General features: G+C 45.3%; 1 protein-coding gene across 1 annotated transcript; it reads left to right on the forward strand.

Annotated features, from left to right (window-relative positions):
• Nucleotides 1–9,419: 9,419 nt before the first annotated feature.
• Nucleotides 9,420–26,697, forward strand: LOC148773241 (uncharacterized). The gene is given in 4 exon segments (XM_088834254.1): nt 9,420–9,548; nt 21,931–25,802; nt 26,241–26,367; nt 26,551–26,697. Coding segments are annotated over 4 exon segments (4,275 nt in total).
• Nucleotides 26,698–27,595: the final 898 nt, after the last annotated feature.

The raw sequence follows: 27,595 nt of genomic DNA on the forward strand, positions 1-27,595 counted from the left end.
CCCAGATGTTCAAGCAGGTTTTAGAAAAGGCAGAGGCACCAGAGATCAAATTGCCAACATCCGCTGGATCATGGAGAAAGCAAGAGAGTTTCAGAAAAACATCTATTTCTGCTTCATTGACTATGCCAAAGCCTTTGACTGTGTGGATCACAATAAACTGTGGAACATTCTGAAAGAGATGGGAATCCCAGACCACCTGACCTGCCTCTTGAGAAACCTGTATGCAGGTCAGGAAGCAACAGTCAGAACTGTACATGGAACAACAGACTGGTTCCAAATAGGAAAAGGTGTACGTCAAGGTTGTATATTGTCACCTTGCTTATTTAACTTATATGCAGAGTACATCATGAGGAACGCTGGGCTGGAAGAAGCACAAGCTGGAATCAAGATTGCTGGGAGAAATATCAATAACCTCAGATATGCAGATGACACTACCCTTATGGCAGAAAGTGAAGAGGAACTCAAAAGCCTCTTGATGAAAGTGAAAGAGGAGAGTGAAAAGGTTGGCTTGAAGCTCAACATTCAGAAAACAAAGATCATGGCATCTGGTCCCATCACTTCATGGGAAATAGATGGAAAAACAGTGGAAACAGTGTCAGACTTTATTTTTGGGGGCTCCAAAATCACTGCAGATGCTGATTGCAGCCATGAAATTAAAAGACGCTTGCTCCTTGGAAGGAAAGTTATGACTGACCTTGATAGTATATTAAAAAGCAGAGCCATTACTTTGCCAACCAATGTTCGTCTAGTCAAGGCAATGGTTTTTCCCGTGGTCATGTATGGATGTGAGAGTTGGACTGTGAAGAAAGCTGATCACCGAAGAATTGATGCTTTTGAACTGTGGTGTTGGAGAAGACTCTTGAGAGTCCCTTGTACTGCAAGGAGATCCAACCAGTCCATTCTAAAGGAGATCAACCCTAAATGTTCATTGGAGGGACTGATGCTAAAGCTGAAACTGCAATACTTTGGCCACCTCATGCGACAAGTTGACTCACTGGAAAAGACTCTGATGCTGGGAAAGGTTGGGGGCGGTAGGAGAAGGGGACGACGGAGAATGAGATGGCTGGATGGCATCACCGACTCTGTGACATGAGTTTGAGTGAACTCCGGGAGCTGGTGATGGACAGGGAGGCCTGGCGTGCTGTGATTCATGGGGTCGCAGAGAGTCGGACACGACTGAGCGACTGAACTGAACTGAACTGAACTGAGATATATCTCTCTTCTTTTTGGGATTTCTTTCCCATTCAGGTCACCACAGAGTACTGAGTAGAGTTTCCTGTGTTATACAGTAGGTTCTTAATAGTTACTTGTTTTAAACATAGTAGTGTATATATGTTAATGCCAATCTTCCAATTCATCCCATCCTCAACTTCCCTGGTAGCTCAGACGGTAAAGCGTCTGTCTACAATGTGGGAGACCTGGGTTCGATCCCTGGGTCGGGAAGGTTCCCTGGAGAAGGAAATGGCAACCCACTCCAGTATTCTTGCCTGTAAAATCCCTTGGACAGAGGAGCCTGGTTGGCTACTGTCCTTGGGGTCGCAAAGAGTTGGACACAGCTGAGTGACTTCACTTCACTTCCTTATCCCCACTTGGTATCCATGTGTTTGTTCTCTATATCTGTACCTCCATTTCTGTTTTGTAAATGAGACCATCTATACCTTTTATTTTTGTATTCCACATATCTACATTAATATACAATATTTGTTTTTCTCTTTCTGATTTTCTTTGCTCTGTATGACAATCTCTCAGTCCATCCACGTGTCTGCAAGTGACATAATTTCTTTCCTTTTTATGAATAAGTAATATTCCATTGTATATGTGTCCCACATCTTCTTTATCCATTCCTCAGTTAATGGACATTTAGGTTACTTCCTTGTCCTGGCTATTGTAAATAGTGCTGCAGTCAACATTGGGGTGCATATATCTTTTTGAATTATGATTTTCTCAGGGTATATGCTTAGGAGTGGGTCATATTGTGATTCTGATTTTAGTTTTTTTAAGGAATCTCTGTACTGTTCCCCCTAGTGACTGCATCAATTTAGCCACCACCAGTGTAAGAGGGTTCCCGTTTCTCCACACCCTCTCCAGCATTTATTATTTGTAGATTTTTTTGATGATGGCTATTCTGACTGGTCGGAGAAGGCAATGGCAAGCCACTCCAGAACTATTGCCTGGAAAATCCCATGGATGGAGGAGCCTGGTAGGCTGCAGTCCGCGGGGTTGCTAGGGGTCGGACACGACTGAGCGATTTCACTTTCACTTTTCACTTTCACACATTGGAGAAGGAAATGGCAACCCACTCCAGTGTTCTTGCCTGGAGAATCCCAGGGATGGGGAAGCCTGGTGGGCTTCCATCTATGGGGTCACACAGAGTCGGACACGACTGAAGTGACTTAGCAGCAGCAGCAGTAGCAGCATTCTGACTGGTGTGAGATGATACCTCACTGTAGTTTTGATTTGCATTTCTCTAATAATTAGTGATGTTGAGAACTTTTATATATGTTTGTTGGTCATCGTATGTCTTTGAAGAAATGTCTATTTAAGTCTTCTGCCCATTTTTCGATTGGATTATTTTTTTAATATTGAGCTGCATGAGTTGTTTATTTTGGAGATTAATCCTTTGTCAGCTGGTTTGTTTGCAAATATATTCTCCTATTCTGAGGGTTGTCTTTCATCTTGTTCATGATTTCCTTTGCTGTGCAAAAGCTTTTAGGTTTAATTAAGTCCCATTTGCTTATTTTTATTTTCATTACCTTATGAGGTGGGTCACAAAAGAGTCTGCTGCGATTTATGTCAAAGAGTGTTCTGCCTATGTTTTCCTCTAAGAATTTTATAGTATCTGGCATTGCATTTAGGTCTTTAGTCTATTTTGATTTTATTTTGTGTATGATATTAAGTAATGTTTTAATTTCATTCTTTTATATGTAACTGTCTAGTTTTCCCAGCAACACTTATTGAAGTGACTATCTTTTCTTCATTGTATATTCTTGCTTCCTTTGTCATAGATTAGGTGACCATAGACATGTGGATTTACTCTGGGTTTTCTGTCCTGTTCTGTTGATTTATATTTTTGTTTTGTTCCAATACCATACTGTCTTGATTACTGTAGTTTTGTAGTATAATCTGAAGTCAGGGAGCCTGATTTCTCCAGCTCTGTTTTTCTTTCTCAAGATTGCTTTGGCTTGACTGAAATTTTAAAGGGTGTAGCCGATAGAGTTTTGTATGCTAGGATTGGCTCACATTAAAAAAAAAAATTGATCTATAGTTGACTTGCAATGTTGTGTTCAGTTCAGTTCAGTTCAGTCGGTCAGTCGTGTCCGGCTCTTTGTGACCCCATGAATCACAGCACGCCAGGCCTCCCTGTCCATCACCAACTCCCAGAGTTCACTCAAACTCATGTCCATTGAGTTGGTGATGCCATCCAGTCATCTCATTCTCTGTTGTCCCCTTCTCCTCCTGCCCCCAATTCCTCCCAGCATCAGAGTCTTTTCCAGTGAGTCAACTCTTCACAATGTTGTGTTAGCTTTTGGTATAAAGCAAAGTGATTCCGTTGTGCATATATATACATAGTCTTTTTCATATTCTTTTCCTTTATTGCTTATTAAAGGATATTGAATATAGCTTCTATGCTATATAATAGAATCTAGTCATTTATATATTTTGTATATAGTAGTTTGTATCTGTTAACCCCAAACTCCTAATTTATGCCCCTTCACCTCCTTTCCTCTTTGGTAACCATAAGTCTGTTTTCTCTGTCTGTGAGTCTATTTCTGTTTTGTAAATAAGTTCATTTGTGTCATATTTTAGATTCCACATATAAGTGATGTCACATGATATTTTCTGAGTCTGACTTCACTTATTTTGATCATCCCTGGGTCCATTTATGTCAATGCAAATGTCATTATTCCATTCATTTTATGGCTGAGCAATGTTCCATTGTCTATATATCACATCTTCTTTATGCATTCATCTGTTGATGTACAGTTAGGTTGCTTCCATGTCTTGGTTATTGGAAATAGTTAGGCTAACATTTTGCAAATGTTCATTATCACATTGGCAGACTCCCCTGAGAGTAGGAGATGAATGTAATGGGCTTTCTGGTTGGATTTTAGAGTCCTATTTGTCTCCAGGGTCCAAGTAATTTGAGCGATTTCTCTTGGGAAAGAAACTCCCTGAAAAAGGATGAGCCCTGGAGGCAAACATAGCCCTGAAACCCAACCAGAGAGTCCATTATAGTCACTCATATTTGTTCTTATGTGTACATTTCTATTTTTCAGCTTCTTTGTTGGCTTAAGTCAAGTCTGTGTCTTTAGAGCAGTGGAATTTTATATAAAAAGCTTCAGAGTTCTCCAATGGGTATTTTACACATGGTGATACAGGAGCTCTGAGATTAATGATCCAATAAAGTTCTCACCCCTCCTTACTGGTGATGAAGATGTGACAGAACTGAGTCCCCAGGTTAGTTTTGTTATCTAGTGTTTTTAGTACTTCAGTCACACTGGCCCTTCATTGTGAACTTTAGACGTTGTGGAGTCATAAACACTCTTGGAAAGTGCAGGATGGCTTTATTGTGATGAGTTCCTTCTCAGCTCTGGAATGGTGGAAAGCCTTGCACTCACTACACTGTAAATTCCTGATTTATTTCATTAAGGATGGGAAACTTCACAGAAGAGAGAGGACTGGATATGTAGAAAGGAAACTCCAACAGAGCATCCTGCTTTTGATCCTAAGAAAAGGTTTGCTCTTGCTGGCCTGGGAGAGCTTCATTTTGTGTAATGACTACACATATCATTGGCTAATGTGATTCATGGGGTCGCAAAGAGTCGGACACGACTGAGCGACTGAACTGAACTGAACTGAATGTGAACCTTGAGGAAGAAGTTCCACAGGCAGTGTCTCTATACCATTAACAGGAAATACTGACAAGTATCTGGGACCCTCCTGAGTCTTGAATCAAACTCAGGGTCAGCAAGCTGCATCCTCACTGTGAGGAAAAGAGTATTCCAGGTCCAGGCAATGTGCCAAATGGTTAAACACCCACACTCAAGGTCTTAACTCTGATTTTTGGGCTCTTAATTGTCATTCAGATGCTGAACAACCTCAGAAAAGTTATTTTTAACCTTTCAGCACCTCAGTTTCCCCACCTATAAAATGAAACCAATAATAATACCTACTTAGAGGGTTGGAGAAGGCAATGGCAAGCCACTCCAGTACTCTTGCCTAGAAAATCCCATGGATGGAGGAGCCTGGTGGGCTGCAGTCCGTGGGGTCGCTGGGGGTCGGACACGACTGAGCGACTTCACTTTCACTTTTCACTTTCACACATTGGAGAAGGAAATGGCAACCCACTCCAGTGTTCTTGCCTGGAGAATCCCAGGGATGGGGGAGCCTGGTGGGCTTCCGTCTGTGGGGTCACACAGAGTCGGATACGACTGAAGTGACTTAGCAGCAGCAGCAGAGGGTCGGAACAATGGAAAGAGTGACAGACTTTATTTTCTTCAGCTCCAAAATCACTGCAGATGGTGACTGCAGCCATGAAATTAAAATACACTTACTCCTTGGAAGAAAAACTTTGACAAACCTAGAAAGCATATTAAAAAGTAGAGACATTGCTTTGCCAATAAAGTTCCATCTAGTCAAAGCTATGGTTTTTCCAGTAGTCATGTATGGATGTGAGAGTTGGACCATAAAGAAGGCTGAGCGCCAAAGAATTGATGCTTTTGAACTGTGGTGTTGGAGAAGACTCTTGAGAGTCCCGTGGACTGCAAGGAGATCAAATCAGTCCATCCTAAAGGAAATCAACCCTGACTATTCATTGGTAGGGCTTATGCTGAAGCTGAAGCTCAAATGTTTTGGCCACCTGATGTGAAGAGCTGGCTCATTAGAAAAGACCCTGATGCTGGGAAAGATTGAAGGCAGGAGGAGAAGGGGATGACAGAGGACAAGATGGTTGGATGGCATCACTGACTCAATGGACATAAGTTTGAGCAAGCTCAGGGAGATGGTGAAGGACAGGGAATCCTGGTGTGCTACAGTCCACAGGGTCACAAAGAGTCAGACACGACTGAATGACTAAACAACAACAACAACTCAGAGGGTTGTTAGGAGGATTAAATGCATTGCTCTTCATAAAGTACTTAGAACAGGGCAGAGCAGGAGCTTGGAATAATGTAAGGACAATATTAAGTGTTAGTTGTTACTATTGTTTTTTCTTCTTTTCTCATTTCCCTACAGGCTGCACTTGGGGAAGATGCTTATATTTAAATAAATCATTAGCTTTGGGAATGGATGTGTAAATAAACGTACAAGTTTTGAATTTGACAAATGTTTTCTTCAATTCTGGACACATCTCCAAGTTTGTTATGAACAAATGTATAAATTAAGTACAATAAATTTGTATTTCTCAGGAATGGTTATTGAAAGGGTTATGCTGATAAAATTTTATATTCTATGTAGGTTTTAGTGCATAAAAAAAACTGAACAATTTTATAGAGTTTAGAATTTCCAAAGTATTCTTGCATTTATTATCTCATTTGATTTATGATACTTTGCTAGTATTACTAGCTCCATTTTACTGGTGAGGACTTTTGAAGCTCAGAAAGTTTAAATAAATTATCCCAAAGTTAACTGCGAGTGAGTCTGGTCTTGAACCCAGGTTTTCAAACCCTGAAGCCCATGGAAAATCCCTCTCATTCATCTACGGACAAGCAGTTTTCAAAGTTCCTTAATATATTTCTTTGCAACCAGAAAACTGTCCTGTCATAATTCTGAAACTGCTTGGAGATATGTAACACTTCAGCCACCACTGTGAGCTTTTGTTATTGTGGAACATTACTGCAGAACAGTTCTGGTCACTAGAATTTCCTGGTGATGTTCAGGCTGAATAAATGGAATCTCGACCAGGCTAAATAATAATTTGTGGTGAGAGACTAGAAACAAAGCTGATTTTATTACTTAACCAGCCTAGTATATTATGAGGGAGAAATGTTTTTGTAATGTGCTGTCTGTGTGTGTGGTTCTGTTGTGAACTTACTTTTAGAACTGATGCAGGAGATGAACAGTGGGAAAGGGTCAGAGAAGAAGAGTGGGTGTCTGTTTAATGGAAAACTTCAAAGTCTGTAAATCTTGTTTTTGCTTCAGAAATTGTCACTCGAACCCAGTTGCTGACCCAGATGTATAAACAGTCTGCAAGCAGTGGCTGCAAGCTGATGCTTTCAGAATTCCTCTTCATAAGATTGCCAGATAAACATAATATGATTTTTGGTTCTAATACAAGATATTTCAGCCATCCCCTCCCTCCCTGATTGCAATAAGGAGCTTATTTTATCTTATTTGGGGCTCTTAGAAATGCTTCCCATACCTGTATCACTTCATATATTATTCCGGAGAGAGATAAATTTAATTTTTATTAGTTGCTCTATGAGTCATTCTGCTAACTGGCACCACCAACCACTTCCCCACCAGACTGGCCTTTGCCGAGGGCTCTAAATTTAGAAACGGAATGAGATTGCCTCCGGGTTACATAAGGAGGCGAGGCAGTTATTTTTAGCACACCGTGATACCTAGGGAGCCCTGGGCTGCCATCTGATTTGTTAACCACAGGCTGCGGGAAAACGTGATTACAGATTCTCTCCACGTGCGGGCGGGGTGCGGCACCCCTCAGGACCGAATGACATTTGCAGTTTTGTTTACTTGCAGCTCCTCATGTTTATTTCTTCTGTGCTATAAACACACTGGAAATCCACTGTGTTCAAACACAATGGTGATATTTTTTGCTACCTCATTTATTTGAGGAAGCTTCCCCAATATGCATTATAATTATAATCGTATCTTTCCCCTCTCCTCCACACCCTCCTTCTTTCTCTCTGAGAATGGAAAGAAATCATTCTAGCTCCTCCTTTTCTAAGGCTGCTGTCAGAGCTGATGACGGCACATGTCTTTCTAGACCAAGGAAGCATTCTTTGTGTTTTCCTAATCAGGCACTTGTTCTTACTTTCTTTGCAAGAGGATTGCTCCAGCTGATTGGGAAAAATAAAGGTGGCAAAGCAAACATTAGGAGGTATGCTGTCATCGTGGCAGAAAATGAATGGATGCAGTAGTGGCTGGAGAGAGACTGTGGACAGAGGCAGTGTTTTGCTTGTCAGTTAATCCCCATTGTTTCCCAGATGATATTGAAAGTCAGCATTAGCCAATCCTGATTCTCCTAGGTTGTGTTTTCACAATACAGTACCTCTACTGTGGAATTTTTGTGCAAGGATAGTTAATTTCTCTTATTTATTTATTTGTGTTTGTTGTTTCTGAAGGGATTGGACGCTCATATGACTATAGTTTCCTAGGAAATCTGTCTACTTAAGAGTCACATTCTTTTCTGTTAATCTGTGTAGGTGGCTGAGGTTTTTAGATGGTGTCTATGTGCAGAGTAAGGAAAATGTTGTAAGAAAAAGAAATGAATGGTGCACATGAATGTGAGGGTGTTTCTAGCAATGAAATTAGAAATGCTAGCTGAAGTAGTTCACAAAGACATTGCTAAGGCATGAGTATTTTGCAGTGGTTTCTGCAAAGTATTTTGATAGAAGATGGATGGTACAACAGTGACCCAGGTGGCTGACTCTGGGTGTCCTAGGCAGTGAGCTAACTGGACTGGGGTCCTCTTTCTCCCAGCAGGAGTGTCTGGGTACCTAATATTTACTGATAATACTTTTTCTAGCCTTGTTCATAAAATTATTTTCTAAAAGATAAATCTGATCCTGTCATCTCATTGGTTAAAAAGCAAATGGCTATAATAGTCCCTAAATAAAGACAACTAAGCAGCAACTAAATAAAAAGCAACTTACCAGTTTCTTCTTAATAGAAGTTACATAAATATGGAAACATGCTGTATAATTTGTGAAATGAGTCATTATATTTCTCAGAAATGGAGAGAGAGCGAGGGAACATTCTGATGATGTTACATTTCTATATATAATAGTCGATTCAGCCTTAGTCAGTGCCATTTCTCCCAGTGGGATTGCTGCTCCCAGGCTCAGTTTCCCATGGAACTAGAGGTTCCCAAACCTGGACAAAGGAGACCTTAGCTTCCCATGGGCCCCTTGAGGCTCCATATACCTGCCAGTTGGTGGCTCCAGGCAACTCCTGCAAATAACTGAGACCCAAGTCTAGACAACTTGGTGCCCAGGAGTGCGTTTGTACTCTCTCTGTCAGGACCACTTGCTCTCATATTTGCTTTAAGATTAAGAGTGAAAGGGTGAGAGTCTTTTTCCTGGAATGGACACCCCTGCCCTGTCCCTGGGCTGCCTCTCCAGGCAGGTTATGGGAGGGAGGGCACTTCTGCCCCATCCTTTCTTAATGACCCTGGCCTAGTGAGTCTTCACTTTCTCTCTCAGGTGTGACAGTGTGGAGTTTGTTCTGAGACTTTTAGCATGATAGGTGATAACCAGAAATGGATCCACATAGCACAGCAGGTGAAGAGAATTTCTGTTGTCCAGCAGAGAAGGGTCCATTGGGCCACCCTGGAAGTAGTAGATAACCCTCCTGAGGGTACAGACCAGGTATCTGGAGGTCTGGAGAGCAGGGTCTTTTGGCAGAAGGGAAGGCCACTGGCTGACCAGCCTCAACCTGAGTCACCACAGGCCCTGACAGCACAAGCCCATGGGCTTAGCCCAGGAACAACTGAGGCTTCAGTAGCTTCCCTGTCCATCCTAAGTCAACAAGGACTTGGAGAAGTTGGACACTTGGAAATCCTGGAGTGGTGGACTCACTGTGAGAATGGAAGCCTGAGTGCTGCAGGGTGACTTCAGTGGTTGAAACAGCCACTCCTCCTCCCTTAAGAGGAGCCCTAGGGATGAAGAATGGAGAAGGGAGCTCCACCAGGATGCTCTCTGAGCAGCTGGGGCATCCTGAACTCACCCCTAAGGAGGTGTTGGGGAAAAAAATCCAGTATAGTTAGAAATGGAACATTACCAGGAAAGAGAATTGGGCTCTCTCCAGGCTAGCGCCTCACCCTTGGCTAGAAAAATTGCTAACAGCTTGACTGCTTGTTTCTATCTGTAAGGTTGAATGGTGGGCAGTAGGGAGAGCTTAATGCAGGGCCCCTACTGCAAAATAAATTGCTACACTGAGGGTATTGATGTATCTTGTGCCCAGCCCTGTATCCTCTTGGCTCACATATCTGCCCGTGGTGGCGAGCTGCTTTATGCATATGGAACCTAACATTTTGCCTCAGTGGGCTGACCCAAGGCTTCCCTGCAGCCTGTGTTCTGACAGTATGCACAGACCTTAAGGGTGTTAGCTCCCATGGGACAATCCTTGACCGCTGGATGGAATGGCAGTTAGAAGATAAATGTTAGTCCCTTGGGCCAATGATCCTGAGGTGCACTCTACACGGCCTCTCAGGGAATCTCCAGGAAGACTGAGCTCCAGTTGCTCACAGGGATGGTGCCTTAATAATGTGCCCTTAGATTGGCTTTCTATCCTCCCTGGTTCAGTCTTCCCAATGTCCTCATTTCTTTTTCTTCCTTGGAATCACTTTCTAAAGTAAACTATTTATATGCAAGCCATGTCATGAGATTCTTGTCTCAGGTTCTGCTTTTGGGAGAACTAAAATCAGAGGGGGGCTTCCCTGGTGGTTCAGTGGTAAAGAATCCAGCTGCAATGCAGGAGATGCAGGTTAGATCCCTGGGTTGGGAGGATCCCTTGGAGGAGGAAATGGCAACCCACTCTGGTATTCTTGCCTGGGAAATCCCATGGACAGAGGAACCTGGTGGGCTACAGTTCATGGAGTTGCAAAGAGTTGGACATATCTTAGTGACTAAACAACAACAGCAGCAATATCAGAAGGTAGGAATGTGCCTATCTTACTGTAGGATGCAAGATTAGCAGAGCAGATCTCTTGGAATTCTGAATCTACTTGGAGAAAGACCTCCATATTGGGAAAGTCCCTCAGTGTAGGTTTTGTTAGCATCAGTACTATCTCCGCCAACAGGACATACCTGTCTATTGTAGGATGATTAACAGTAACTCTGGCACTTAGCCACTAGGTGCTAAAAGCACCTCTTGCAGTTATAACAATCAAAACTGTCTCCAGATACTACCAAATGACCCCAAGGCACGATTCATTCCTGGTTTAGAACCCATGCTGCATATTTGGCAGACTGTCCAAGACTCAGCATGTCTCTCTACGGAATAATAGGAGGATAGGGGGTTTGTGGATTCCTTTTTCCTGACCCTGGTTTGTAAATTTCCCTTTATCTACCACAGTAAAGCCTATTTCTTAACTCATACCATGTGACATGGTGGAATTCATGCTGAACTCTAGCCCATGACTGACAGTGGTTCAGAAAGTGGTTTCAGTAGCTTGTATGAAAGGTGATGACCATGAAGGGAGGTGTGTGTATATATACGCCTGGCGTGCTGTGATTCATGGGGTCTCAAAGAGTCGGACACGACTGAGCGACTGAACTGAACTGAACTGAATACACATATACACATTTGCAATTAGCTTAGGGAATGGACCATCCATGGACACTCTAGTTTCCACAAGTTCTCGGAAGACATGATGAACAATAAATTTGGATCACAGAAATATTCTGTTCTACTTGCTCAAATGAATCACCAAAATGAAGAACAACTTTATAAAAGAGTTCGAAAACCTCACAGGGTTTCTGCAGTGGCTTGGTGGTAAAGAATCTTCCTGCCAATGCAGAAGGCATGGGTTTGATCCCTGGTCTGAGAAGATCCCATGTGCCGCTAAGCAGCTAGGCCCAGGCATCACAACTGTTGAGCCTGTGCTCCAGAGCTCAGGAACTGCAACTACTGAGCTCCAGAGCTGCAGCTACTGAGCCAACATGCTCTAGAGCCCATGCTGTTCAATAAGAGAAGCCACTGTAATGAGAAGTCCATGCACCACAACGAAGGGTAGCCCCCACTCTCTGCAACTAGAGAAAGCCCACATGCAGCAGCAGACACACCACAGTCAATAAATAAATAAAATTATATATAATTTTAAAAAGCCTCACAATTTCTGAAAAGCAAGGAATCTGATCTTATAAAAGTGAGAGTTTTTAAAAAAGTTATTTTATATTGTAGTTGATTAACAGTGTTGCTTTAGTTTCAGGTATACAGCAGAACAATTGAGTTACACATATATGTGTATCTGTTCTTTTTCAAGTTCTTTTCCCAATTAGGTTGTTACAGAGTATTGAGTGGAATTCCCTGTGCTATACAGTAGGTCCTTGTTGGTTATCTATTTTATTTTTATTTTTTTTTTGACCTGATTATTTATTTATTTATTTATTTCATTTATTTTTTTTTTTATTCTACAATATTATATTGGTTGGTTTTGCCTTACATTGACATGAATTCGCCCCAGGTGTACATGAGTTCCCCCTCCTGAACCCCCCTCTCACCTCCCTCCTCCCTTTATCCTCCCTCTGGGTCATCTATTTTAAATATAGAAGTGTGTACATGTCCATCCCAAACTCCCTAATTATCCCTCCACCTCATCCTTTCCCTCTGGTAACCATAAGTTCATTCTCTAAGTCTGTGAGTCTGTTTCTGTTCTGTAAATAAATTCACTTGTATCATGAAAGTGCAAGTTTGAATAGACACATCCAGACCTGGATCCCAGCCCTGGGAGATGATAGAACAAGAGAAAATATGGCTCCCAAAGACCTGTGAAAACAATAGTCAAATCCAGAGAATTCTAATAGAAAACAAAAGGCAGGACTTTGCTTTGCCCAATGTACTTTGCTCCCTAGGAAAATATTTAAAACATGAACACCTAAGGACAAGATGTCTTAGCTCACATCTTGTGGGCATTTCATTACTATGGGTCCACTTTTCTTCTGTTTTGTAATGTTGGTCCTCCCAGAGGAGTTTCTTACTCCTAAATTAACATTTTCTACCAAGAAGTCTTTGGGACTCTTGAATTCTTTTTATTGAGGTTCCCAACATCTCATAGATTGTTTTCAGACACCATAAAACTCATCCTATAATTACCACATTTTCAGTTTGAATCATTATTATCCTATTTATTTATCTATTTATCTCTGAGAAATATAAAACTTGGAATCACTCAAGCAATAACACAGTGTTATTAGAGGTTCAGAAGCCCACAGTAACAATCAAGGACTGGAATATTATATGGCTATTAAAAATGATGAGGAAGTTCTCTGTGTCCTGAAATGGATAGATCTCTAGGACATATTATGAAGTTAAAAATAAAAGGTACAAAATAGTGGGTATACTATGCTATCTTCTTTGTTAAAAATGAGAAAATTAGTGTAATATTTCTATTTGTCTAAAGAAATTCTGGAAATATATTTGAGAAATTAATAAAAGTGATTACCTGTGGGCTTTAGGAGATGGGCAACTAGGCTAATATGGGACAGGGTGACAGGAAGAGTTTTCTTTTTATATATACATGCAAATGCATAAACATAGAAATACATATATACATATAGAGATGTTCAATCATAAACATTATCTTTTGAAACAGTATATATGCATTTATCTATGTGTGTGTGTGTATACATATATATATATATATATATATATATACATTTAAAGGTGCTTTGGTATATTACTGAGCAGGGACGTTAAGGTTCTGAATCAGTTCAGTTCAGTTCAGTTCAGTTCAGTCGCTCAGTCGTGTCCGACTCTCCGCGACCCCATGAATCACAGCACGCCAGGCCTCCCTGTCCATCACCAACTCCCGGAGTTCACTCAAACTCATGTCCACAGAGTCCGTGATGCCATCCAGCCATCTCATTCTCCGTCGTCCCCTTCTCCTCCCGCCCCCAACCTTTCCCAGCATCAGAGTCTTTTCCAGTGAGTCAACTTGTCGCATGAGGTGGCCAAAGTATTGTTCAGTTCAGTTCAATTCAGTTGCTCAGTCATGTTCAACTCTTTGCTATCCCATGGACTGCAGCACGTCAGGCTTCCCTGTCCATCACCAACTCCCAGAGCTTGCTCAAACTCATGTCCATCGAGTCAGTGATGCCATCCAACCATCTCATCCTCTGTTGTCCCCTTCTCCTGCCTTCAGTCTTTCACAGCATCTGGGTCTTTTCCAATGAGTCAAGATTCTAAATGCTTTAGTTTTTTAAATCTTTACCTTCAATTTTTCCTTCCCTCTTGTTTTCCTTATGACTTTTAGCTTCTTCAAACCCTAAAATAGAACACTGTGAGTGTGGGACCTTGTTCTAGGATCAGACAAATCTTGTTGAAACCTGTGGGTGCTTACCTACATTCCCTCTGTGGGTTCTTATGGAAGAAGAAACAATGACCCAAAGGGTAGCATCTGTACTTTCCCCAGCCTCCCTTCTCATTGCCGTTGTCCACCTCCCATCTTTGATGTGGAGAAGAGTTGCATTTTTCAGTTAAAATGTTGTGCAAATAGAGATTTGTGCTCTCTGCAGCCCACTCCCACCCCCACTTATTATCTCTCTAAAGCTCCTTTCTGTAGAAGTTTTGGAGCTAATATTGAAGAAAATGCTTATAAGAACAGGAAGATATTTTCTCTCTCATAGACCTTTGTTTGTAGCTGGCTCTAACTTAGAGGACCATGAGTCATGTAAGCTATAAAACCAGGTGTGTGAGACTCAGATAATGAATTTATCTGTTATTCCTTTTCAATGCATTGAACCCAATGTTATCCTTCAGACTATGTAAGGTGTATTACCCAATTGCTGTCACAACAATGCTGTATAACAGACACCCCCCAAACTCAGTGGCTTATAACAACGAACACCTATTCTCCTGTTCAGAGGTCTGTAAGTTCATTATGATTTGGCTGATTAGGGCCAGGTGGCTGTTCTTCAAGTTGTGAGTTGGCTGGACTGGGCTCCAAGTTGAGGGTTGGGTTCAGGTGTGCTCCAGGTATGTTTTTATGGGGCCCAGGATAAAGTTGTGGTGGCTGTTGTGGCATGGTCTTTCCATTGATGAATATTGAAATGAAAAATTCAAGTCCAATGACACAGGCACATTTGCCCAACACGCAAGGCCTTGGTTGCATCACATCTTCTGACATGCCATTGTTCAAGGCAAGTCACATGGTGAAGTCTAACATCAAGGAGGCAAGGAAGTATAGGGAACCCACAGGGAGACAAGGAGGGGAAGGATTATTTCTTGAGCAATAATCTGAACTATGACAGACAGTAAATGAATTTTCCCTCTGGAATTCAAAGGGAAGAAAGCACTTGCCCTGCTCTCCTTGTATATTTTTTGTGTGAATTGAGAATGAAGGTTTTAAGGACTCTTTTTCCATTTCATGCTCATCTCCAGGAGGCCCACTTTTGCTCCCTGGAGTAGAGGTTTTGTCTCTTTACATGTTTATTTCCTCCTCATTATATTAGTTCCTCCTCAATCTATTCTTATAATGCTTATCTACCTATTAAGGTTTTTATTCCTAGATTCTCCATAATACTCTGTCCTTCACTCTCCCACCCTTTACCTCCCCCTTGAGAAGTAGTAATCCCCAAATAAACTAAACCAGAGCTGTTTTCAGGACTCTGATATGTGCTCAGCCTATTCTAATGTTGTATTAGAAACAGAAAAATTTTCCTGCAGTTCCCTACCCTTAGGAGCTCATAATTGAGTTTCTAAATTGGATTAAATATTGAACTGTGTGATATTGAACTGTGTGATATTGACTCAGTGTGATAGTTCACAGGCAAGAGAAAATTTTCAAGGTAGAGCTTGTTAAGACAAAAGAGGACCTTGATGAATGGTTAGAATTTTGCATAGGGAGGAAGCAGGAGGAGGTAGGAATGAGCTATTGGAAAGGGAGGGAGTACGATCAAAAACCTGGAGGAAGGAATAGGCCTGCGCTGGGGTGAGGCAGCCACATCACCGGATTTGTGTTTAAGATTTCACCTTTCATACTTAAACATCCATAATCCAGAATGAAGAGAAACAGAAATTAACAAAAACAAGGCCTAGATACTGAACAGGCTCTAGTAAGCACTGCTTTTCTTGTCCATTTCCTAACTGCCATTGTGTTGTTTGCCAGGCAGGGAAGCCTACACCAGGACAGCCCTGGGACACATGTGCTTCTGGTGTTAACATTCAAGCCACTAGTGCTTTACTGGCTATGACCAAGAAATCATCTTTGGGTCCTAGACTCTTTTTAGGTTCCCTAGACCGAGGACTCTGTTGCCCTTCAGGGGTTACCTACCACCCAAGGACTGGCCACCTTTCTTACTTTCCAAGGCCTTCCTGTAGGTGAAAAATACCTAGTTTAGAAGATAAGTAATGTGTTGTCAGATAGAACCTTACTGAGAAGACACGTTAGGGTCATAAGCAATGTAGGATACCAGTATTGGACTTGAAGCTGTGGCATGCTGAGGAAGAGTCTTTGCTTGACTAACACATAGTCAGTCTCCTCTCCTTTCTTATAGATCCATCCACCTTGTACTTATCAAAACCAGTTTTGGGAAGAACCCTGCCAAGTCATTTTAACCAGAGCCATCCCTCCCCACCCTCAGTTCCTGATCAGGGATCACGCTCCATATTTGATCAGGTTCCTCATCCTCAATCATCCTCCCCGTGATGTGTGACCACTCTGCCCTGTCTTCAGCAAGTATCCTGTTAGGTGGGTTTAGCTAGAACTAGCCCTTCCTCATCTTACCCTGATGTTTCTCTTAGTAATTTTCCATTCACTGACTCCTTCCCTGTTCCTTGGCTACAAATTCCCTTTGCCCATGCTGTATTCAGAATCAAGCCTAGTTCTATACTGAGGTCTCTTTTCCCCCTCTTGCAACAGTCCTGAACAAATTCTGTTTTTACCAATTTAACTACCGTCCAGCTGTGTTTCTTCTTTGACAGTACCAAATAGCCATGTGACCCTGAGGAGGTCAGTTAAGCTTTTCTGGATTCAGGCTCCTCATCTGTAAAATGAGGGAGGTTGTAGTATATCAGTAGTTTTCAACTCTGGTTATACACTGGGATCACTGGGAGAGATTAAAAACATCACAGTGCCTAGATTCCACCTAGATCAGTTCAGTCACAATTTCTGGGAATGGGATCTGGAGCATCAGTGCTAAAAGCACAATAAAACAATAATAACAGTGGAGTTTTAATGGGGAGTCATTCTTTTTCATGATCTTAAAACCGCTACTATCTTTGAGGTTTGACAATCCCATAGGATAACTATAATTATATAATTATACTAATAGATAGCTGTTGTTATTATTGGCATAAATGAGTGTGTACTGGGTTGGCTGAAATATTCATTCAGGGTTTTCCACAAGATGTGGAAATATTTGACCAAGAAGGCTGACGCCAAAGAATTGATGCTTTTGAACTGTGGTGCTGGAGAAGACTCTTGAGAGTCCCTTGGACTGCAAGGAGATCCAACCAGTCCATTCTAAAGGAGATCAATCCTGAATGTTCATTGGAAGGACTGATGCTAAAGCTGAAACTCCAATACTTTGGCCACCTCATGCGACGAGTTGACTCACTGGAAAAGACTCTGATGCTGGGAAAGGTTGGGGGCGGGAGGAGAAGGGGACGACAGAGAGTGAGATGGCTGGATGGCAACACTGACTCTATGGACATGAGTTAGAGTGAACTCCAGGAGTTGGTGATGGACAGGGAGGCCTGGCGTGCTGTGATTCATGGGGTCGCAGAGGGTCGCACATGACTGAGCGACTGAACTGAACTGAACTGAAAGAAATATAAAAAGAAGGGAGTGGCAGAGGATGAGATGGTTACATAGCATCACTGACTCAATGGACATGAGTTTGAGCAAACTCTGGAAGATCGTGAAGGACAGGGAAGCCCAGAGTCAGACGTGACTTAGTGACTGAACAACAGCAAAGAAAGATTACAAAAATAATGCGAGGAGACCAAGTTGAGCCTGGGTATTTCGTAGTGGTGGGGGCATGTGTGGTGAGAAAATGCTGAATCAGATTTGAAGAGTATGGTAGGGACGGTCTTTCTTGTTCCCAACTAATACCGAGTACTTGGAGTCCTTTTAGATGGAGTCATTAATTTATTCTTGAAGACTTGTCCTTTGGGTGCTAAGTTCCTGCTGTGCCATATTTTGTTACTTAAAAAGGACAGGTAAAAGACTCAACATGGAATATGAGACAGATGGCCTCTGCTAAGGGATATTTCTACTTATGAAGCGGGCTTGCCAATTTCCAAGGCTCTGATGTGCTGATAATTCACACTCTTTCCTCTTGGCTTGGCTCCCCAGCTAATCTCCCTGTGCCTGCATATTTAAAGCAAGGCCGATCAGGGGAAATTTGCAGGTGAAAGAACTCCACTACTTGGTGAGCTGATGGTCATTAAAACATGGTCGTTGACCAAATCTCTTAATGCACAGAGCTCTTCGGTTGGCTTATGAATGCACTTTTGAGAGGATTAACTGCAAAGCATGTTTAATGGAGGGCAAATCACTCTGTCTCAAGCACCACAAATGGGATGCAAGTTTTACATCCTGGAAAGATTTCCTAGGAGGAAATGCCTATCACACTATGCCACAGAGGTTGCTCATTGTCATTCAACATCGGAAATGCCACAGTGCATACATTTGGGCATTTAGTTCTTGTTGAGCAAATTTCCAAAGAAACACAGTGGTGAGAAGAAAACTCTGTAAATTAAGCTGTCAAGTCCATGAGTTTAGTTCTATGTAAATATGCATATCAGTTCAGTTCAGTTCAGTCGCTCAGTAGTGTCCGACTCTTTGCGACCGTATGAATCACAGCACGCCAGGCCTCCCTGTCCATATAGTCTTCCATTACAAGCTGAAGTGACTCTCTGAGCTGCAGAAAGAGGCATTTTCTGTTAGTTTGTAACTTTGGTTTTTCTCTTTTCCAGAGTTTACTTTTTCAGTCTTAACACACATTTTCTGAAGCTTTCAGGTATCTGAGACCAACCTGCTCACATTCATTCATTTACCCATGCATCAAGGATTTGTTACTTTCTGCAAGTAAGGAAAACACCAGGGATTGTTCCCAAAACAAGACAACAGGCACAAAATGGAGTGACTTGTGATAAAACCCCCATCCGTAATTTGAGACTTAACTTACAGCTTCTGCTCTACCAGAAATGAAACTTGCCGAGTGTAACTTTGTGTACCCTACACAAAATGAGGTCAAACCAAAATGTTGGAGTTTGAAGCAGAGAAACATTTATTGCAGGGCCAAGAGAACCCACTCCAGTGTTCTTGCCTGGAGAATCCCAGGGACGGGGGGAGCCTGGTGGGCTGGCCATCTCTGGGGTCACACAGAGTCGGACACGACTGAAGCGACTTAGCAGCAGCAGCAGCAAGATAACCAGAAGCTCATGTTTTAAAAACTCTGGGGCTTCCCTGGTGGTCTGCTGTTGTTTATTTCACTAAGGCGTGTCTGATTCTGTGTTACCCTGTGGGCTATAGCCTGCCAGGCTTCTCTGTCTATGGGATTTTCCAGGCAAGAATGCTGGAGTGGGTTGCCATTTACTTCTCCATCCCTGGTGGTCCAGTGGTTAAGAATCCACCTATCAGTGCAGGGGGTATCAGTTCAGTCCCTGGTCAGGGAAGGTCCCATGTGCTGCAGAGCAACTAAGCTGATGCACCACAACTACTGAGCCCACACTCTGGAGCTCTTGAGCCATAACTCCTGAGGCCCATGAATCTGGAGCCCATGGTTTGCAACAAGAGAAGCCCCCACATTGAGAGGCCTGTGCTCTCTGCAACTAGAGAATAGTCCACACAATGATGAAGACCCAGTGCAGCCATAACTTAAATGAATATATCTTTTAAAAAATGTGAACTCCCTGATGGTGTTACCTGAAAAACTGGGTTTACCTCTTGGTGGGTATTGAGCCAAAAGACACAACCAAGCCAAAGAGCAGGAGAAGGAAGGATTTATTACTTGCAGCAAGTAAGGAGAACACCAGGGATTGTTCCCAAAGCTGCTTCCTTGGACACCAAAACTGGGGAGATTTTAAGCTAAGGGTAAATGCATATTTGTGAAGGCTTTTGGGCAGAGGAGAATTCAGCATAGCATTGGGGCAAGGGTTGATAGAGTTCAAGCTTTAGGTGACTGAAGTCTTAAGGATCAGGAAAGGTCAACATCCTCATTCCATCCTCTACCTGGCTGGGGGCCTTAGTTCCCACAGAACTCAAAGATAATGTATCAGATTGTTGTGTATATCCCTTAAGGAGGAACTGAGACTCTGTTTTATTGCTGAGCTATTGTTTTTTGACTGATTTTGTTCCTGCATCCCCTCACGTCCCTTGCAACCATTAATTACGAGGCCTGTTTAAGGGCAAGCATTGTGGCCAGGCTTAGATCACAAAATGGCTTAGGCCAAAAATGGCTTCTCTTATATCAAGAAAGCCATGTCTGGCTCTCTTTCTCTGGGGAGCCCCTACCCTAACTGCTTACAGTGGTTTTAGGGGAAGAGTTTTTAAAGCAAATTTGGGGAGAGGGCTGCAGGGTGTGTGACTTTCTCCTGATTGGTTGGTGATGAGGTGTTAGGAGCCCTAACATCCGAGTAGCTGTGATAGGCCTGAGATCTTGCTTAGGCCTAAGTTTCAATTTCCTGGAGATAGGGTGGAGGCTAGGTTCATAGAAACTCCTCCCTAAGAAGATCCCGCTGGCACCAAGAATTAAGAAACTCCTCCCTAGAAAAATCCCGCCGGTGCCAAAAGTCGGGCCAATCAGAGTAAAAAGGGAAATCCCCCAGAAAAACCCCTGCGCGCGTATAAACTGGCCAATGAGCTTCCGCGTGCGCATGAATTGGCCAATGAGCTTCCGCCAGCTTGACCTTTTGAACAGAAATAGGTGCTTATGTAACCTGAGACTATAAAAACCGCTGTAAGCTGGGCTCGGGGCTCTTGTCCGCATTCCACTGCGCTGGGAGGGGCAGGAGCCCTAGCTCGAGCTAGAAATAAACCCCATTCTTGCTTTTGCATTGCTGCGAGTGTCTTATTCTACCAGATAAGGGGGACCGGACTCAGGGCATAACATTTGGGGGCTCGTCCGGGATCCCTCTGACTGGGGAGAATAACGCTCTCCCGGCAGAAGGGGTTCATCAGCCCGCAGGAGGGCTGATTACAGCACCGGTGCAAGGTCTGTTCAGGGGTGATCGCCGTAGCCATTGTAAGGCCGAGGCCCAGCATTCGCGCTGGAAGGCAGCTGGATCTGTTCAGGGGCGAATTGATCGCCATAGCCGGCATAAGGCCGAGGCCCAGCATTCGCGCTGGAAGGCAGCTGGCTCTGCGGGAGAGAGGAGGTCTCTCCCGATCCGGAATCCGGAATCTGGTGGGCAGTGGACACCCTTCGGTAAGGTTACTTTAAACTGCAGGAAGCCTCAGAGGTCTCAGAGACCTAGTAGTGTGTTTTCGGCCGACGTTTGTCTGTTCTCCGTTTGTCGTGTTATCGTGTGTGCCGGCATTGTCTCTGTCTCTCTCCTGTGTTTGTTCTCTGCTGTAGTCTATTCTGTGGTCATGGGTCAAGGGAACTCTACCCCGCTCTCCCTCATGATGGATCATTTCTCTGACTTTAAATCTAGGGCGCAAAACTTGTCTCTGCTGGTGAAGAGGAATAAGCTGGTGACGCTCTGCTCCTCGGAGTGGCCCACTTTTAATGTTGGGTGGCCGAAAGAAGGAACCTTCAGCCTGCCCATCATCCGGGCTGTCAGGGGGAAGGTTCTCGCGCCCGGCTCCTCTGGCCACCCGGACCAGATGCCTTATATCCTAGTCTGGCAAGATCTGGTGGAAAACCCACCAGCATGGATGAAACCTTTTGTTTCCCCAGCGACGCAGGTCCCACAGGTCTTGGTCTTGGAAGCTCCGGAGGAAAAGAAGACTGAGAGCCGTGGAAATCGAGCTCCGACTCCCACCGTGTTCCAAGACTCTTCACTCTACCCTAACCTGATTGACCTAGATTCTGAGCTTTCTCCCCCCCCCCTTATTTACCCCCTCCTATGCCCCCTCAGGTGCCCCAAGTATCGTCTGGGGAGCCAGGGAGGGGCAATGAGCCTTCGGCCCCACCCCGAGGGGGGGGCCCAGCCCTCGGGACGCGCGGAAGGACAAGGGAACTTCCGGTCCCAGTGGGTGGCTTGGATCAGGAAGGCCCCACCTCCACTGCTTGGGCGCTTACTGTTCGGGCGGGGCCAGCCCGCCAGGATGGGGAGCGTACTTATCAGTACTGGCCCTTTTCCACCAGCGACTTATACAATTGGAAAACCCAGACACCCTCATTTTCAGAGAGACCCCAGGGACTTATTGACCTCTTAGAATCTATCCTTTTCACCCATAATCCCACCTGGGATGACTGTCAGCAGCTGTTACAGGTGCTCTTCACCACGGAAGAACGGGAGCGGATCCTATCGGAAGCTCGGAAACATGTCCCGGGTGTAGACGGAAGGCCCACCATGCAGCCGAACCTAATTGATGAGGGATTTCCATTGGCCCGGCCCCAGTGGGACTTTGAACGCGCGGAAGGTAGGGAGCGTCTCCGAGTGTACCGCCAGACTCTTATGGCAGGCCTCCGTGCAGCTGCCCAGAGACCAACGAATTTGGCTAAGGTAAATTTGGTGAGACAGGAGCCTACAGAGAGCCCGGCAGCATTTCTAGAAAGACTAATGGAAGCTTTTAGGCAGTATACCCCCATGGACCCTCAGGCGGATGAGACCCGTGCAGCTATCATCCTAGCTTTTGTGAATCAGGCGGCTCCAGACATTAGGAGGAAATTGCAGAAAATAGACAGATTGGGAGAGCAGACGATTGAGGAGCTGCTAAGGGCTGCAGAAAAGGTATATAATAATAGAGAGACCCCTGAGGAGAGGGAAGAACGGATTAGGAGGGAAGAAAGGGAAAGCAGGGCAGAAGAAAATCGTAGAAATCAGCAAGAGCTAGCTCGCATATTCTTTGCGGGAGCCAAAGGTGGTCAGGAGAATCGGCAAATCAGAGATGCCAGACCAAAGGGAAAGGAAAAACTAAAAAGAGATCAATGTGCCTGTTGCAAGGAAAAAGGACACTGGAAAAATGAATGTCCCAGGAGAGGCCAAAAAGAGAGATCGGGCAAAAGTGAGACCTCTGCCTCGGCGACTCGCATTCTATATACTGGGGAAGAGAGTGACTAGGGGAGTCAAGACTCGGTGCCCCTCCCCGAGTCCTGGGTAACTATTGCAGTGGAGGGGAAACCGGTCGGCTTTATGGTAGACACTGGAGCCCAGTACTCGGTCCTTAATCGAAGAGAAGGACCCCTGTCCAAAAAGACCAGCTGGGTACAAGGGGCCACCGGGACAAAGCAATACCAATGGACTACTAAACGACAGGTGGACTTGGGAGCAAAGCGGGTGTCCCACTCGTTCTTAGTCATACCAGAATGCCCGGCACCCTTGTTAGGAAGAGACTTGTTGTCTAAAGTCAACGCCCAGATTCATTTTGCCCCCGGAGGGATCTCTGTTACTGATGGGACGGGACATCCAATCCAAGTCTTGTCGCTCGCTCTGAAAGATGAATACAGGTTGTATCAGCCAATGCCCTCCCCAGATATCAACCCTACGGTCCAACCTTGTGTTCGGCGCTATCCTTCAGCATGGGCCGAGACTGCTGGGGTGGGATTAGCCAAACAGAGACCCCCCATCATTGTTGAGTTAAGGGCGAATGCCACTCCCGTGAGGGTGAAACAATACCCTATGAGTCAGGAGGCCCGGCGGGGAATCACGCCCCATATCCAGAGACTCCTGAAGGCGGGAATCCTCAGGCGGTGTCGGCCGCAATGGAATACTCCCTTATTGCCGGTGAGAAAACCTGGGGGGACTGACTATAGGCCAGTCCAAGACCTCCGCGAAGTCAACAAGAGGGTAAATGACATTCATCCTACGGTCCCTAACCCTTACACCCTCTTGAGCGGCCTGTCCCCAGACTGTGTTTGGTATACAGTCTTAGACCTGAAAGATGCTTTTTTCAGCCTGCCCCTGGCACCCCAGAGCCAAGAAATTTTCGCCTTCGAATGGACTGATGGAGACAATCAAACCACTGAACAGTTAACCTGGACTCGCCTCCCGCAGGGATATAAGAACTCGCCGACACTGTTTAATGAGGCCTTAGGTGAGGACTTGCGTGAGTACCGGGCTGAACACCCAGACATCATTTTATTACAATATGTAGATGACCTCTTATTGGCAGCCAAGACCGAGAAAGCATGCCTGCAGGCCACCGGAGACCTCCTCCGCGCCTTGGGGGAATTAGGGTATAGGGCCAGTGCCAAAAAGGCCCAGATTGCTCAGCAGGAGGTCACCTACCTGGGGTATAAGATTAAGCAGGGGCGACGATGGCTGACCCAGGCCATGAAAGAGACTATCTTGCAGATTCCTGAACCAACCACGCCCCGCCAAGTGAGGGAATTTCTGGGGACTATTGGGTACTGCAGACTATGGATTGGGGGTTTTGCCGAAAAAGCTCGGCCCCTCTATGAGGGCAGCAAGGAAAGCAAAGACTGGGTGTGGACTGAGCCGATGAGAAAGGCCTTCCAGGAGCTTCGGCGGGCCCTGTTAGAGGCCCCAGCCCTCGCCCTCCCTGACCCGTCTAAGCCGTTCCAGTTGTTTGTAGATGAGAAACAGGGAGTGGGAAAAGGAGTCCTGACCCAACAGTGGGGACCCTGGAAGCGGCCTGTGGCCTACTTGTCCAAACGACTGGACCCTGTGGCGGCGGGCTGGCCGCCTTGCCTCCGCATCATTGCAGCAACCGCGCTCCTCGTCCACGACGCAGACAAGTTGACATATGGACAAAACCTCCTGGTCTACGCTCCCCATGCCATTGAGGGGACTCTCAAACAACCACCGGGTAAGTGGATCACCAACGCCCGTCTAACGCACTATCAGGCCTTGCTACTAGATACCCCCCGGCTGCGTTTCCAGACCCCCTGCTCCCTAAACCCCGCCACTCTACTGCCAGTCCCCGAATCCCCTCGGCCAATGCATGACTGTGCTGAACTACTAGCTGATGTTGCGGCACTCTGGGGAGACCTCAGAGACACACCCCTAGGGGATGGCGATCTTGTATGGTTTACGGACGGGAGCAGTTACGTGGCAGATGGGCAAAGAAGGGCTGGGGCAGCAGTGGTAGATGCTTCCGGGAATGTGATTTGGGCAGACGCCTTACCCGCTGGGACATCAGCCCAAAAAGCAGAATTGATTGCCCTGGCACAGGCGCTCGAGATGGCCAAAGGCCGGAGAGTCACCATATATACTGATAGCCGTTATGCCTTTGGTACGGTGCATATCCAAGGACCCATCTACAGAGAAAGGGGCTTTTTGACAGCAGAAGGAAAAGAAATTAAAAACCTGTCTGAGATTCGCAGGCTCCTGGCCGCCATCCACCTTCCTCGAGCGGTAGCCATAGTCCACACCCCGGGACACCAGAAGGGAGAAAACATAGAGGCCCGAGGTAACCGTGCCGCAGACGCGGCGGCACGGAAGGCCGCCAAGGAAGGATATGAGACCCGCGCCCTAACTGTTGGGCTGCCGGCCCCAGGGATGGGATCCCTGCCACCAACCCCAGAGTACTCCCCTTCGGACCGAGAATGGATCCAAGCCAAAGGCACCAACTCAGAAGACCCAGATGGATGGTGCCGAGATTCAGCTGGAAACTTATTGCTTCCTTCCGACCTGGGATGGCATCTCTGCTCACACCTGCACCAAACCACCCACTTGGGAGAGAAAAACATTGCGTCCCTCCTGCAAACAGCACGTCTTCGGTTTCCTCGACAAAAGGCGATTATCCAAGAAATTACTCATTCCTGCAGAGCTTGTCAGATGATGGCACCAGGGAAAAGAAAGGGACAACACACGGGCATAAGGTACCGGGGAATAAGACCGGGACAGCACTGGGAGATAGATTTCACTGAGGTAAGACCAGGCAAGTATGGATATCGATATCTATTAGTCATGGTAGATACCTTTTCTGGGTGGGTAGAGGCATACCCCACTAGGAGGGAAACAGCAGTGGTGGTAGGGAAAAAGCTTTTAGAGGAAATAGTGCCTAGGTTTGGGCTGCCGGCCTCTATTGGCTCTGATAATGGACCTGCTTTTGTGAGTAAAGTTGTTCAGGGATTGGTTTCGGCTATGGGGATTGAATGGAAATTACACTGTGAATACAATCCCCAGAGCTCGGGCCAAGTAGAAAGGATGAATCGGACCCTAAAAGAAACTTTGGCAAAATTGGCAATAGAGACTGGCGGGGACTGGGTGACTCTCCTTCCCTATGCCCTTTTCCGGGCACGGAACACCCCCTATAGAATAGGTCTGACCCCCTTTGAGATTGTCTATGGGGCCCCTCCGCCAGCATGTCCCACCTTCGAGGGGAAAGATAAACCACCCCCGAGCCTAAAGGAGTTCAGAGAAGCAGTTTTAACTCTGGGCAAGGTACATAAACAAGTATGGACTCTAATTAGAAATATTCATGAGAGACAAAACCAGGGAACGGTCCCATCGCATGACATTGGGCCGGGGGACTGGGTATGGGTCAAAAGGCACCAAGCAAAAACCCTAGAACCTAGATGGAAAGGTCCTTATGTTGTCCTTCTCACCACCCCCACCGCTCTAAAGGTTGACGGCATCGGACCTTGGGTACACTGCGACCACGTACGCCTTGCCACCCCAGAAGAACAAGACAACGCCCGGATAGAATGGAAGGCCAGCCGTCACCCGTCAAATCCCCTAAAGCTAAAAATCACGCGACGGAAAGCCCCCTAAGGCTTATGGTCTTACTGCTGATGACCGCCTTCGTCAGCTACGGGACAGCAAGCGGGAACCCACACCAGCCGGTCAAAATCACCTGGAAACTTCGAAACGGGCTGACTGGTGAGATACTCAACTCGACCACCGAAAACCACCCTCCCAACACTTGGTGGCCAACCCTGTATTTTAACCTCAAAGACGTCATAGAAGGTTCAACAGAGACCGGGGGACTTATGCAGGTCAACGGGTTTTGGGCGTGCCCGGGGTATATGAGAAACTGGAGGCAATGTGGGGGGATGCAACATTACTGGTGCAGTTCCTGGTCCTGCGTGACCTCAAATGATGGAAAAACAGGTGGGATGTTGGGAACAGGGATGGGGTTAACTTCTCATTCGTAAAAAGGGCCCCTAATGGATTTGCACACTCCCTAGGTCCAGACGGGAAAGACAAATATGCTCAGATCAAGGTGATGTTCAACCAGGAGGCAGCCAGAAAACTCCAATGGACTTCAGGGCTTAGCTGGGGGCTCCAGACCACTATGAGGCCCCTATGGCATGGCCCCTACTATGGGGGTATCTTAACCATCCTCCAAACCATAGAACCAGTTGTGATAGAGAGCATAGGCCCCAATCTAGTCAAAAGTCGAAGCCCACCAAAGAAGTCTAAGGCCACTCCCCAGGGCCATGACACTGCAACCCCGGCAGGGGTCTCCCCGTCAGACGCCCCTCATCCAAGGACAGAAGAGGCTACCCACGCCCCCATTCAGGGACCAGAAGAGACAATCCACTCCCCTGGTATGCAGGCCGCAGATCCCTTATGGGGTTTAATTAATGCCGCCTTCACAGCATTAAACCATACCGACCCTAATGCAACCCGCTCTTGCTGGCTCTGCTATAATCTTTACCCCCCTTTT

This window comes from Moschus berezovskii, chromosome X (assembly GCF_049115385.1).
Source record: "Moschus berezovskii isolate FMDL1 chromosome X, NW_MosBer_1.0, whole genome shotgun sequence".
Taxonomy (NCBI): Eukaryota; Metazoa; Chordata; class Mammalia; order Artiodactyla; family Moschidae; genus Moschus; species Moschus berezovskii.